The following is a 14,479-nucleotide window of genomic DNA, read 5'->3' as shown; positions in this document are numbered from 1 at the left end:
CAGAAAAGGCTTCATTTTCACAAGCAGTAGTGAGATCAAAATCACCCACTTAACGTATACTAACTTAGCAACTAGAGTAATGACCTAGAAAGGAAAGGGCTAGCTCTGATGCCTTCTGCATCCCTGCTTCTATCAGGGCTGATAGAGTGGCTCTGTCTTATGCTAGATCCTTTTGAAGCAGAGAAAGTGGAAAAGGACAAGCTCTTTAAAGCATTAACTTACCCACACCATTTGTTTTCTTTGGATATCTTTAAAAAGATCAAAGATTCAGCATGTACAACTGAACATGAAACAAGCAATAGCTGCAAGCTAAGTGATTGTAAGATACAAGAAGGTGATCAGGAGTAGTCAGCACATTTTCACCAAAGGGAAAGCATGCTTGACCAATCTGATAGCCTTCTATGATGGAATAAGTGGCTGGGGAGATGAGGGCAGAGCAGTGCATGTTGTCTCCCTGGACTTCAGCAAGGCTTTTGACACCATCTCCCGTAACAACCTCAGAGGCAAGCTCAGGAAGTGCAGGCTGGATGAGTGGATGGAGAAGTGGATTGAGACCTGGCTGGATGGCAGAGCTCAGAGGGCTGTGGTCAGTCACACAGAGTCTAGTTGGAGGCCTGCAGGCTAGCGGTGTCCCCCAGGGTCAGTCCTGGGTCCAGTCTTGTTCAACATATTCATCAGTGACCTGGAGGAAGGCACAGAGTGCACTCTCAGCAAGTTTGCTGATGATACTAAACTGGGGGGAGCGGCTGACACACCAGAGGGCTGTGCTGCCATTCAGAGGGACCTGGGCAGGCTGGGGAGGTGGGTGGAGGAGAGGCACCTCCTGAAGTTCAACAAAGGCAAGTGCAGGGTCCTGCACCCAGGGAGGAATAACCCCAGGCACCAGTATGGGGGCTGACCTGCAGAGAAGGACCTGGGAGTGTTGGTGGACACCAAGTTGAGCATGGGCCAGCAATGTGCCCTTGTGGCCAAGAAGGCCAATGGTGTCCTGGGCTGCATTAGGCAGAGTGTTGCCAGCAGGTCGAGGGAGGTAATCCTCTCCCTCTACTCAGCCCTGGGGGAAGCCTCACCTGGAGTACTGGGTCCAGGTGTGGGCTCCCCAGGACAAGAGAGACATGGAGCTACTGGAGAGAGTCCAGCGGAAGGCTACAAAGATGATGAGGGGACTGGAGCATCTCTCCTATGAGAAGAGGCTGCAAGAGCTGGGCCTGTTGAGCCTGCAGAAGAGAAGACTGAGAGGCGATCTCATCAACGTGTACAAGTATCTGAAGGGGGGGTGTCAAGAGGATGGGGCCAGACTCTTCTCCATGGTGCCCAGCGACAGGACAAGAGGCAACAGGCACAAACTGAAACACAGGAAGTTCCGTCTGAACATGAGGAAAAACTTCTTTCTGTGAGGGTGCCTGAGCTCTGGAACAGGTTGCCCAGAGAGGCTGTGGAGTCTCCTTCCCTGGAGATACTCCAAACCCGCCTGGACGCGATCCTGGGCGATGTGCTCTAGAGGACCCTGCTGGAGCAGGGGGGTTGGACTAGATGATCTCCAGAGGTCCCTTCCAACCTCAACCATTCTGTGATACTGGCATATTTGAACAGAGCCTCTTTAATACACTCCAAGATAGGACATAACAGTAATTCCACCTATTGCAATTAGATAACGGCTTCTGACATTTGTTCCCCCATGCTTAGATCTCACCAGCGCTGACTGGCCTGATGACCGACAAGCCCAGAACCAAAACCTCTGCAGAGCCAAGAGCCACAAGGCACTTCCTACGCATCTCCAGAAATGAGGGGAAGGAACTCGGAGTTATTCACAGACAAGAGAACACCTGACAAGACAGCCCCAAGGATCCTAGTGGCCGAGAATCCACTTGAAGACCTCATTTCACCACAGAGCAATTAAGAAACATGAGCTCCAGTACAATAAACATCTGAAGTGCTCATTAACCTCCCACCCTAGCCAGTTCTAACAGCAACAATACCATTATGAAGGACCCCATATGCTGTTTCTCTAGTCTTTCCTCTTGTATAAAAGTCTTATGTCAGCTCTGAATTTAAGAAAAGACAAATACTTAAGCATCAGGCATCTTTACTCAGTTTTATTAGACAAGTCAAAAAGAAATGTTGAATATGTTTTAATTTCCATGTTTTAATACGTCATCATTTCAAGAACCTGGCAATTATGGAAAATAAAAACAGTGTTTACAAAAGTTACAAAAGCTGCACTGCATTCCAAATTACAGAAAACATAATTGACAAGGAAGCTTTATAAAACGCATAACAGATTTTCAACTGATTATGAAACATAGGTAGCGATATTTCCATGTATATGTGTTCACAAAATCAGCACAGTCTTGGAATTAAGGCACTTCGGATACGTAGTATTCACTTCCATATAGGAAAATAATTTCAGAGAAACCACAGTAAATTACTACTGGTAGACAGTAACAGTATGCCCCGTACCGGCCATCAGAGCACCAGGTTTGTGGGAATGAGTGAAGCTCTTGATAAAAAACACTGAGAATTTTTTTACCCTGATAATTAACATAGAAGACTCATTCAAGCAAATTTACTTTTAAGGAGGTGAAAGAAGAATTCCATGATTTAAACCCTGCATTAAATACAATTTTAGAAACTAACCATTTTAAAATAAAAGTCTCTGGTGAAAACTGCATGAAGTTCACATTAAGGATTAGTGCATGTAGCTTTTTCCAAAAGGAAAAAAAAAAAACGTTCACTTTCTCCATTCAACAACTACCTGTCGCTTCATGAGGTACCCACCAACCACAGTATTATCCAAAGGACACAGTACAATAATAACTTGTCAGGAAGCAATCTCTCAAGACTGTACATTCTAGTCCTCCTTTTCATTTCAGATTGTCACGTTTACTGTCAGTATTCCAATCTCAATCAGCCACAAACATGCTACAGAGCTAGAACAGATTCTACAAATAGGTATTCTCTCATCTTAAGAAAAAATAATAATCTCAGTAAGTTTTCACTCCACTGTCTCTGAAACAAAATGTGAGTAGTAATTTGATAGTTCTGTAGCCATCTATTGCAGCCTTCAGTACACAAATTCTAAGGAGTAAAAATACAAGACACCCTTAAAGACTCAAGAACCTAACCCTGTAAGTACATCAATATTTTAGCAGGAGTAAAATGGAATGGTCAGCAATGACTTCAGCAACCATGTGCAGGATCAGGCATTGAACTTTTTTATTATTGTTGTTGTTGTTTGACTTCACCAATTTGAACAAGAAATATTGTCGGAGGGGGACCTTCGTCAAAAAAAAAAAAAAATCAAAGCAGGGCCTATAAACGGAAGCTATGTTTACTCTGAACAGCTCAGCTGGTAAACTGAAGATGTAATTTCCCCATTAGTACTTTACACCATTAAGGACAAATCAGTAGGGTCTAACAGATTTCACCTGAAGTCAGGAAGAAACAAAACCAAACCAAACCCAACCCAATAAGAGAACTTGCTTATGCCCAGCATCTTTATCAGTATTTTCCTGCTATACCTTGTGATGAAGCATTAACATCCAGAAAAAAAAAAACCCACACACTGTCCTTTAACATTAGTTCTTCTTTTATAAGAATTACAGTCTAGACATACATACAAAATCCATCTACTCAGCATTCCTCAGCACTGTAGGCTTCACCTCACATACATCTGAAGTTTTAAATTTAAAACACATGAATAACAGTTTGGGATCTAATCCAATACGAGAATTATTTACCTTCCTGACACACAATATTCCATTTCTTTTTAAAGTGACATTATGTTACTTGGACTGTAGAATGATTTTTGTACCTTCTTTCTAGGGCCCTGAGCATGAACAAGAGACCCACCATCAAGAGCACTGATGTAACATTCATTATTTTTGAACCTTTACTCTACCCAGCAATCCCCAGGATGTCATTTTGCAGTATGCTAGTGTTGGGATAACTTAATTTGAAGAGCAGCATAGAAAGTTTCACAGTTTAAGGGGCAAAAAGCATCGCATTGGTAAAGCTGCCACATCTTGTAGGGTTGATTTTATTGCTTCCTGGCACAAAGTCCCTCATTCCTGTGCAGGGTGACAGCAATCAGCTGTGAACCAACACACAGCTATAAAATGCTCATTCATAATCTGCTAACCTAAAGAATGAGCAATACTAAAACATATCCTACCTAGGCACTCAGTTTCTTACTTCAGGGAGCAGAAATCACTTCATGTCCATTCTTCTATGAAAGAATGAATTAGGGTGTCTGTTCTGTACCCCTTCTCAGATTGCTGAAGTGTCCTCTAGATTTAGGGTTGTATCAGAATGCATCTTTTGTAAAGTCACATGCCTCCACAATTTGAAGGATACACCAAGTCAAAATAGTAATAAACTTTGCTTTTGTATGTGTGATTATGTGAACATTTACTAGGATAATGCCATTTAAAAATATAGTGTTTTAATACAACAATCTTTTCTAACAGACATAGAAAGTAGTAGTTTCAGTAAGCATGTTTTAAAAGCAGTAAGAATTGAGGAGATACCAAGTCCTACAGTTTCTGCTGTGATGGGAATCTCTCAGCAGAACATTCACTCTTTTGTAATTCAGATCTTCCACACATAAGAATAGAGTTGTATACTACATTGCAATTATCAGTGTCCTGAGATCATGAGAGCAGTTTCAAATGTATCTTCTTTCGTGAACCTTTATGAAAGAAGTTATTTCAGGTCTAAGCACAGCAAGAGGCATTAAAATATATTAGACTCCTCCCAACATGTAGCCACAGCTGTAAGCTGAATAGGGACAAAAACATAGTATCTTTATAAGAAAAAAATATATATATATATTTGCTAAGTGAGCCACATAAATGGAAGGTAGGATTTTTAACCAAAGTTATTTTTTTTTTCTTTATGTAGGAAAGGAGTTGGCATAACCTATGTTTGGTTTTATATTACCAAGAACAACTACCAAACTTACAAATGGAAAACAAATATTCATTCATCCCTAATCAAAGCAGAAAGATCAATCAAGTTGAACAACAGAAAATGGGATAATCTTTATATTGGCCTATTTTGATTACACTGGTCAGCACATCTGTTGTTTTTTTAAAACAATGTCATGTGTGTCAATGATATTACTGTGATTAAAAAAAAGTTAATGCACATATCGTGAAAAAGGAGTAGAACAGTTAATGCTTTGTAAACATATTGGGGACAAATTTTGCCATTATGACTCCAGCTTTTACTGAACACATTTAAAAATCTGTCACAAGGGCCTTTTCCCTTTGGCTGACACACATTTTAACAAGCATGTTATGATCTGATAATATAGGACTACATGTGTATGCACACACACAAATATTATAGCATATACACATATACACACACACAGTATACATATGGCGATGCATACTGTAAAACATTACCAGTGTCAGAGCGATGTCCTACCACTGTTCCCAGCTAAAGTCATCTCCTCTACCAAATACAAGAAAAAAGCCTAAAATAGTAAGGAAAATGACTGCATTGCCAGCCAGGACCAGACCACAGGCTCCCCATTTGATCTGAAATGCAAGGAAATGAAACAATCAAAGCATTTCTTATAAGAGACGTACAGACCAGTCATTTATTTACATTAGATAAACTAAACAAAATACTACAGAAAGGTGCTAAAAGCATAAGGAAAAAAGGACAAACATTAAATAATTTGTGTATCTAATTATTCAATTAGCAACCATTCACATTATTAATACAGGACTGCAATAGACAGGCTGATAATGCCGCATTTTAGGACAAAATAATTATCTTGCCATACAACCCACTCAGTAAGGAAAATATGCATAAATTATAGGAAATCCTGGTGAAACCAGTGCTCTTTTAATTGCTGTGCATCAAACTAAGTCTTTCGAATAAACATAAGCAACAAACACGGAGAAGAGTAGGTGGTCTTAAAGGCAAGTAGTTCTCTGCAGCTGCGCATCTGCCTGACTAAGTTTATTTAAGTAAACAACATTTTACTCTTAAAAGACATAGCTAGGCATGAGCTATAGAATAGCTATTTAGAGTAAGTGTAGAATTAGAGTTCCCCCTTGTGGTCATTTCTGGTTCTGCCTACTGTCAGGTCCACAACTTAAAAATGCAGCGTCAGGGAATTGGCGCATTACAAATAAATTACAAAGCACCCAAAGCTTTAAGCAAAACTGAAAGACCAACGGGGAAAAACAAAACAACCCAAAAATGTCATCGGGTAGTCTGGGAGACAAGGGGGAAGAATTCTTTGCCTTGCAAACAGAAGCGACAAAACTTCGCCACTGAGGAGCAGTTCAGACCAAGGGAAGAGAAGCTAGTAGGATTTCCTCAGACTTTGAAGGGACAAAGCATAAGCAAGGGAAATGCCTTGAAAACCAGAAGAGCCATTTTGAATGTTTGGCATTTTATTTTTTTTTTTTTTTTTACTGATAATACATTCTAGTTGCCAAATTATCAATACCCTAGATGTAGGAAGCAGACATTTTGAGATAAAAAAATAAAGAAGGTGGCATAAGAAGCAATGCAAAATTTGATTATAGAGAGAAGCATGAGATGTAGGAAAGGACAGGATCTTGTGTTAGATCAAAACATAAAGTTGGAAGAAAAGGAATACTTTTTAATCATATCAGTCCTTTGCTGGGGTCAGAAAGCAGAACAGGCAGAGACACGCTTCAGCAGCCTGATTATTTTCATTGGAACGTAGAAACACTCACAATAACAAAGCAAAAGTCGAGATTTACAAATAAAAATGCCTCCTTCTGGGTTGAAAAGGAGCAACAGCGCACTTTAAAAAGTTTATAAAGACTGTTTTGATACCCGATAACAGGTTTCTTGCAACAAAAGCCACCAAGCAGAACTCACCGCTTCAACCCGTGCCAGGATGATAGGAAACCCAAAGGCGGAGACGACAATTCCCGTGGTGAAGAAATACGCCAGCTCCCTGCAGGCGCTGCTGGCTGCATCACTATCGTCACTTACTCTTTTGGCAATGAAGTGGGGAATGGGGCAGATGAAGTAAAATATTAGGACAAACAACGGCCAGTAAACGCTGGGGAGGGAAAAAAATACATAAGTATATAGATAAAAGATTTAGACAGATAGTTTCTATAGAAGCGTATTTGGTTTTAAAAAAAATATAAATGCAAGGTGAGTACAGCAGCTGCGATGCTACCTGACGGCTTGACAAGCGGGCTGAAGTGTTTTAACTCTTAGGGGTTCACCTCAGCGCACCTCCCACCTCCCGGTCCCGGCGCAAACGCTCCCCCGGCCTCAAGGACGAGTTAATTGCGGGACCCCGGCGTTAACTACGTTTATTTCACGGTCGCTGCGTGTTCCTGATTCACCTCAGGGTGGGGGAAGAGGAGCGGGGAGGCGCAAGGAAGGGGAGAAAAAGCTGGTTAAAGAGGAAGTGTGTGCGTGGAGGGGTGTTTTGGTCAAGTTTCAAGCGAGTTTTGCCGTTAAAACGACGCGGGAGGAGGGGGGGAGGAAGCCGCACCCGATTCCAGTCAGGAAAAACCGCCTCAACGAGGCGACGGCTGGACAGCCCGGGGGAGGGACGCGAGCGGGGTGCCGGCTCACCCGTAGTACTCCAGGGCGCAGCCCAGCATGAGGAAAGTGAGGCCGATGGCTCCGCTGAAGGAAAGCGCCACGAGAGCTGCAAGGGCACAAGGCGGGCGGGTGAGGCGGCCTCAGCCCGCCCTGACGCTCGGCTCCCTCAGGGAAGGGACCCTGTTTTGGGGGGGGGGGGCGGCTCGGAGCTGCCGGGGGCGACTTAGTCGCCCCCGGCAGCTCCGAGCCGCCCCCCCACCCCCACCCTCAAGGGACGCCGGCCCCGGGCGCCCTCGGTACCTTTGATGCCCGCCATGTTGCCGGGGGGGGGGGGAACAAGCTGCGCCCTCCGCGCTGAGGTGATGGTGGCGGGCGCTCTTCCGGCTGTTGCTCTAAGCTCCGCCCACACCGCCGCACCACGTGAGTTCACGCCTTAAAGAGACGGCGTCGTCGCTTCGCCGCCGGTACCCGGCCGTGCCGCCGCCTCGGTCGAAAAGGGGCGGCGCGCCCTTTAAGAGCGCGGAGGGTGGGGGGGGGGTCACGCCGAAGGGCCCGTCGCCATGGTTACGGGCCTAAGGTTGGGGCAAAGCTTTGGGTTATCAGGCAACGCGCCAAAAAAAACCTTTTTTTCAGATTTTTCAGTTAGTTGTTTTTTGTAATAAATACAAGGTTGCATCTTGGTATAGCTGCTGCTAATGTAGATGCCCTTTAGGCCTACAGCAATAATAAATGTATAAATACACAGCTGAGGTGGTTTGCTTCTACACTCTTTGAGTTGAACCCTTTTAAAACTGTTAAGTGTTAATTTCTTTATTTTTTCCCCTTAAGCAAAAAAGGCTGCGTTTTTCCCCCATTGCAAAATTGCTCTGTATGAATTAAGCTTTTACCCTTCCTTTAACCCGTGCTTCTAGCTTCTTCACTCGGTGTGTTTGCTTGAAGAAATCAAAAAAAAAAAATCAAAAAAACCCCAGTGTTTCTAGAGCAAGTAACCTGTGGTTACGCTTATGTGCCGAACCCCGCACTGGAGCAGCTGACAGATGTATCAGTCCTCTTTAAAAATGTTGTGGACAGAAGAAGTTTCCGTTTAATGCCTGCGTCACTGCTCACGCAGCATACACAGAGACATTTCCCTCGACTGCGTGTAAAGCAACGTGGTAGAGGTGGCCCCTGCCCCCCCCCCAAGCACAAAACATACCTGAATATATTAATTTGAGCTTTTTAATGTATATACAAATATTTTAGACCAGTCACAATTTCATTGAGTATATACTGTATTTACAAAAATTACAATAGTTTAGTCAGTTTACCTGAACGTTGATAACCTCTGTCACTACCAGATATGACAAGAATTTTTTTTTAGTTAACTATTTTGATATACATACGTCCTAATACTTTCATGCATCCATAAAAACATTAGGGATGGGAGTAATCAAAGCTTAAGTGGGGTAGGGTTTCTTTTGGTAGATACAGTTTAATGATGAATTTATTTTGTGAATGTATGAGTATCCAGAGTTGTTTGCCATGACAGACCTGATACAAAGCTAATGTCATTTTCATTATTAAAAAAGTACATTATAGTAATGAGATCCTTTTTATTATATAGGCATAGGTCACAATTTCTACAAATGTGAATGAGAAACAATAAACCAACAAATCACAGGAACATGATTCACATTCCAGTTATCTCTTTAAATAGGACAAGCACATACTGGATCAAAACATTAATAAATAACATCCAGTTTGTTACTATTATCTTAAGGTCCTTATATAAAAGGAGACCTATGTGTTGGTTTCACATTTTCAATTAATGGTAGTAAATAGTGGACCAATACAACAAAAGGATGACTTTTATACAGAGAGCAATGTACTTTGACGCACTGTCTTTGCAGTAAAAGTTTTGCCACTTGAAAATTTAAGTGCAACAACAAGTGGATTGTCTTTAAAAATACCAACTTTAAAGATTCGCATCAGATATCAACCTTTTCCTTAAAGGGTAAGTATGAATGATTTCCTGCCTGTCTTCTGAATATCTGCGCTTGCAAAGCTCAGACACAGATATCTGTTGGTAAATAAACTGCTAGCTTTAGTTGTCCTACGAAAGGAGAAAGCTGGAATTTGGGGTGAAGAGCATAACTTGCTTTTTAACTAGGAAAGATGCTCCAGCTTTAGCATCAGAGATACCTCCCTTGTGACTATTATTGCTTTGGACCAATAAAAGCTTTAAGGTAAGTTGGACTATATTTACCTCAAAGATCAGACCTGGTCCACAGATGCCTACAAGGCAGCTTCCACACCACTGTGGTCTGAACAGTGAAGTTGCAACAAGCCGCATTCTGTCGAGAGCCTTTGCCAAGTGCTCTGGAGCTGCTAAAGGCATAGAGGTGATGCAAGCAAACTTCTGAATCTTCATAAGCAGAAATATTACCCATCGTCTGGAAATTTTCCAAAACTTCAACTGATGCAGCAGGGTTTTAATTGTCAACATTTATTTGTTTGATGGCTTTAGCTATTAAAGATAACTTCATTGGAGATTAGTACATGCTTACTCTTCACTTTTACAGATGGGGGAGGAAATCATTTCTCCCAATTCACTGTTCCCCCAAAACTGCTGTTTAACAAACCATCAAGGTACTGTTAAACATCAAATACTTCTTGTTTGCTTTAAAGACACTGTGCTGTAGAATTTCTTCTGCACATTTCACTGCTCGACTGTGAGGTGAAGTACAGTATTAGTGCGTGAAGCAGCAATAAGCTGCCACACTGGTCTACCCATGATTCAGCTTTGTCTCTACTCAGGCATACTATATGAGCAATTAAGCAGCAAACAGTGACTGTTAGAAGTGTGCCTAAACCACATCTGAGCACCTAAATTCGATAAAGTTTGATTCAAACCTAGGAAGAAAGTACATTGAGGTTTGGGCTTCACCACCAGTTACTGAACTCAACTGAAGTGTTGCCATATCACAATTCACACAAAAGTAGGAAATTCAACAGCCACACAGTGTCAGAGACAAAACAATTCTGCTTTTTTCCCCAGAATGTGTTCTCTCTCACCCCACTTGAATCTACGGGGAGAAAAAAAAAGGTTACAAGAAACTGTAACCCCGTGGCTCTCACATGGCAAGCCACACAGCTAGAGTTCCTCTGGGCTCAAGATTCTTGATACAAGTATAAGGAAACCTTTGTCTTGATCTTCATGATAAGTATTAGGCTCACAACTTTCTGAAACATCTGAATTCCCAGCCGGAGCTTGGTTGATCTGTGACATTTGTGACAAGAGACTATACAAGCACTAGCACAGGTCTGCAGTGGAGACTGAAAAAAAAAAAAATACCTAATACAAGGGTTTTTGTCCTTGGTTTTCAAATTCTGACCAGGCATCATTTAGCTCCATAAATATCATCTTTGCATATTGTTCATATGGCTGCCCTGTAGCCTGGAACAAAAACAGAAAAAGGGATATCATATCTACTGAGTCAGACTACATAAAAGTGACATTTAAACAGCTAGAATCTCAAGCAGTTACAGGTTACTTTCAGCAAACAGCTGTCAGTTATATTTGACAAGAATAAGCTACTCTTCCCAAGGGCTGCTTACCTGCTTTACAGCTTAAGAACTTCTTCATTCTTCAGCTGCTCAGCTCCTCAGGGCAGATAACCCCCCCAAGTTTATGGTGAAGCACTGCAGCCCCAAGAGGGAATAATTTTCATCTGAGCTTCACAAGAGGCATTCTACTAGCACTGAATGACAGAGCTGCCACTTGACACAACTGCTTGCAGCATCCCTGCAAGCTTCTGTGCAGCCCACATCTTCCGAAGTCTTGCCCATTGCCCTGAAAACCTCAGGCCCTCCAGGTGCTTAATGCTGTAAGCCTCATCACTGTAGGGTTTCCCAGATTGCTTCATTGCACACTGGCTGGCACGTGTGAGCAGCAAGACCGTAAGACAAGTTTGATAATTGGATAACCTAATTCTTCCATTTTAGAAGCATGATTTTCAGGCCTCTGTCCTTCCATATGCCTTTATCACACCACACTTTCCTGTGGCAGGCACAACATTCTGAACTGCTGTCCAGACACTATGGCTCAGAGTCAAAGTGAGGGTAAGGAAGGCGTGAAGGTGTGAATCCCTGTTGCTTGGAGAGGCTTGCACCAAGCACAGACTTGGGGCTGGGCTTGGTTAGTCAGAGTTCTCGCTTTTCAAAAACTTGCCAAATTCTTCAGCTAGAATATTTCTCCAAAGTTGTGCTAGCTTAATTTATTGGTGCAAACATTTAACACTTTGTTCACCTTGTTTCTGAGAAAAATGAATGCTTCTGAACAAGATGAAGCAAAGAAAACCTTACCTTGTCGGGATGAACGACAAGTACTGCCCGCCGGTAGACCTTCTTCACTTGCTCTGGTGTTACAAGATCTGCCATACTAACAGGTTTCCACTTGGTCTCCCCTGCCCATAAGACAGTGTGCATTGTGGACAGCAGGGCTCTTATATTTCTCTCCTTCCCTTCAATCCATTCTAGGACCTGAAGAGAAGAATGAGAATCCTCAGCTTATGCCTTATATTACATGTTCCCATAGGAAAAGAGTTGCTCCATTTGAATAGAAATGACTCCAAGGAGCAGCCGACACTTCTTTCCAAGCTTTAGAAAGCCATTGGAAGGTATTTGTCAGTCTGTGTCCTTTGTCTTAATTTTTATATTGCTCCTTGAAAGAGGGAGACTATCACTCATTTAACCAAAACCTGAGTTTTGCAGGCTAGCAGAGATATTAAAAACCATTTTATTGTACCAGATAAATACCAATTAAGAAGCTACTACAGACCAGAGTTTGTTCAAATTTATTTTTGCTAAATAGAAAAAAAAAATTATTTCTGATGAGATGGAGATTCTTCCAGTTGTTCTCCAATACCTACAGTTTATGGCTTTGTTTTGTCTTTCTGGTCACATTAACTGTCTGCTACATGAATGGGAAGCACAGCAGTTTATGATGCTATCAAGTTTAGAACCTACCTTATGGAAGGCAAGCATGAGAGAGACCATCTGGTACTAAGGGTACTAAGGATCCAGCAATGCAGCAGAGAATGTCCAATAGATGAAGTGCTAAACCAGGGAGATTAATAGCTTCTGGCACTAGAAGGTCTGGAAGATTTGCTCAGCTGCCTCCTCACATTCAGGAAGGCTCGTCACTTCCTAACCCCCTCCACCCTTCAGGGGCAATAGTGCAAGCAGCATGATGAGAAGGAATGATTGCAAGAGCATAACCACCAACAATATAGCTTACTTTTAATTTCTCAGGGTCCATCTCCTTAGCCATTTCTTCTTTTCTCATCTCAGCTATTGTTTTGGGTCCTTTCTTGTCCTTGTGAGCATTAAAACCTTGACCAGATAACAGATCTTCGAAGTCTGCAGATACTTTTGGTTTTGAATCTTAAAAAACAAGAAGTTTTGAAGTTGTTCTCAAATAGAGTTTTATTTAACTGTTATTTAACTTTTTTGCCACCCAAGCCACCCCGACACACTTATCACCATAAGTCTCCTAATGCTCACAGTGTGCAGGTTTTCACAAGAGAGGTATCACTTAATGCTCCCTTTGAATTATCAAGCACATTCATAATCCAGGATTTCCTAAATACCAGCACACTTCAAAGTCTAGGACGAGACAACTAGAGCTGTTGAACTTTGCATCTCAAATGATCACTGCCACCTACTTGCTTAGATCCTAACCTGTTTAGGTGTTTGAGCATTAAGCAACAACCTTATAGATACTGAATTCCAAAATGCTTACCAGCATTAGCCGGTCCTTTTCCACGTTCGTTCTGTGCTCCCGGCATTGCCGAGAAACTCACGTTGTAATTGGGCTTGTTCTGGGGAGAAGAATGTGGCATGCTTGACTGGGCTTTGGATTGCGATTGCTGCCAGCCGTAGCCTGGTCCTTGCTGCCAACTGGTGCTGCCCATGGGCTGGGGAGAAGGTCTCTGCGGTGATGGGGGGAAGCCTCCGCCCAGCCCTGTCGGTGTAGTTGGTTTACTGGCAAATGAAGGGCCACCTGCAACGTAAGAGAAAGGAGTGATAGTGTGCATTAGTGAACAGGATGCTGACTGGCCTTGTAGAAAGAAAACCTAAACAAAATGCCCCCAGCAGCTGGCTTCCATTTTCAACTCCACCACAAACTTATTTTTGCAATTTCAAGCAAGATCCTTCAACTTTCTTGTCACTGCTTTATAAGCTGCTTAAAGGACAGCGCCTACCCTACAAGTTTGCACAGGAATTAGCGTAGGGGCTCAGCACAGGAACAGAAGAAAAGGTAGGTGCAGCCAGCAGCTGCAAACCACAGTTGCTGTCTTACGCTAGCAACACCAACTTGACATGCTTAGAAATAATATCTAGTTACGGCATGCTGACTTGATGTTGTGCCACAAAGTTGCCTTCAGCGCCTTTTAACCTGAGGGGATGCTCCTCTGATTTAGTCTGTGGTGGGCAATATGCAGTATAAATGTTTTATTATTTGAGACTAACATCCAAACTCAGCTTTGACTCTGAAATATGTCATGGAAACCAGGTCAAGTGCTTTGACATAATCGTGAACTACAAAAATGTGGTAAATATCCTGCGGATGCCAAGTCTTCATTTATTTTTAAAACCCATAACTCAAAAAACACACTCAATGGCTCTAACATGAGGCTTGGCATACTTTTTATTTTGCTCCTGCAGAGCAGCTAGCAATCCAGCAGAGGGAACTGGGAAACCTAATTCCAGAACCATGCTGGTATTGACACAAAGGAGAAAACAAACATCAGATAAAACTACAATAGCTTGCAAAGGAGCTGAAGGGAAGAAAAATCTATTTACCAGACTCGGAAAAGCTGATTATGTGGGTTTTTAAACTTAAGTCATTTGATCACAACTGCCTTTTTAACATTGG

The 14,479-nt window shown here is 42.3% G+C and overlaps 2 protein-coding genes across 7 annotated transcripts in view; both read right to left on the bottom strand.

The window, feature by feature from the left end:
• Positions 1-2,081: 2,081 nt before the first annotated feature.
• LEPROT (leptin receptor overlapping transcript) lies at positions 2,082-8,000 on the bottom strand. 3 transcript variants are annotated; one of them, XM_068953461.1, is made up of 5 exons: positions 7,861-7,964; positions 7,591-7,666; positions 6,874-7,060; positions 5,412-5,546; positions 2,082-4,690 (listed from the first exon to the last, which is right to left on the bottom strand). In XM_068953461.1, exons 1-4 carry the CDS (start codon positions 7,874-7,876, stop codon positions 5,430-5,432), a joined length of 396 nt encoding a protein of 131 aa, XP_068809562.1. In that variant the 5' UTR covers positions 7,877-7,964; the 3' UTR covers positions 2,082-4,690; positions 5,412-5,429. The 3 variants fall into 3 exon arrangements, with proteins under 3 accessions (XP_068809562.1, XP_068809563.1, XP_068809561.1); XM_068953462.1 differs by having other exon boundaries at positions 2,082-3,278; positions 7,861-7,956; XM_068953460.1 differs by having other exon boundaries at positions 2,082-5,546; positions 7,861-8,000.
• Positions 8,001-8,764: 764 nt separating this feature from the next.
• DNAJC6 (DnaJ heat shock protein family (Hsp40) member C6) overlaps positions 8,765-14,479 on the bottom strand; it is a 58,565-nt gene continuing 52,850 nt past the window's right edge. For all 4 annotated transcript variants that reach the window (XM_068953453.1, XM_009688779.2, XM_068953452.1 and 1 more), the window contains exons 16-19: positions 13,343-13,603; positions 12,839-12,984; positions 11,905-12,081; positions 8,765-10,996 (exon numbers count right to left, since the gene is read on the bottom strand). In XM_068953453.1, coding sequence (XP_068809554.1) covers positions 10,895-10,996; positions 11,905-12,081; positions 12,839-12,984; positions 13,343-13,603 — 686 coding nt within the window. In that variant the 3' untranslated portion in view covers positions 8,765-10,894. The remainder of the gene's footprint in view (positions 10,997-11,904; positions 12,082-12,838; positions 12,985-13,342; positions 13,604-14,479) is intronic.

The sequence above is a fragment of the Struthio camelus genome, chromosome 8 (genome assembly GCF_040807025.1).
Source record: "Struthio camelus isolate bStrCam1 chromosome 8, bStrCam1.hap1, whole genome shotgun sequence".
Lineage (NCBI taxonomy): Eukaryota > Metazoa > Chordata > Aves > Struthioniformes > Struthionidae > Struthio > Struthio camelus.
The sequence above is the reverse complement of the archived record's forward strand: the minus strand, read 5'-3'. Positions and strand labels throughout refer to the sequence as shown.

Bases quoted from the DNA above. Each gene is read 5' to 3' on its own strand.
- LEPROT (XM_068953460.1), bottom strand. The intron at 7,061-7,590 runs GTGAGCCGGCAC...TTCCCTCCCCAG, and splicing joins TGCGCCCTGGAGTACTACGG to CGTTTACTGGCCGTTGTTTG. The intron at 5,547-6,873 runs GTGAGTTCTGCT...CTTGCATTTCAG, and splicing joins TCCTGGCACGGGTTGAAGCG to ATCAAATGGGGAGCCTGTGG.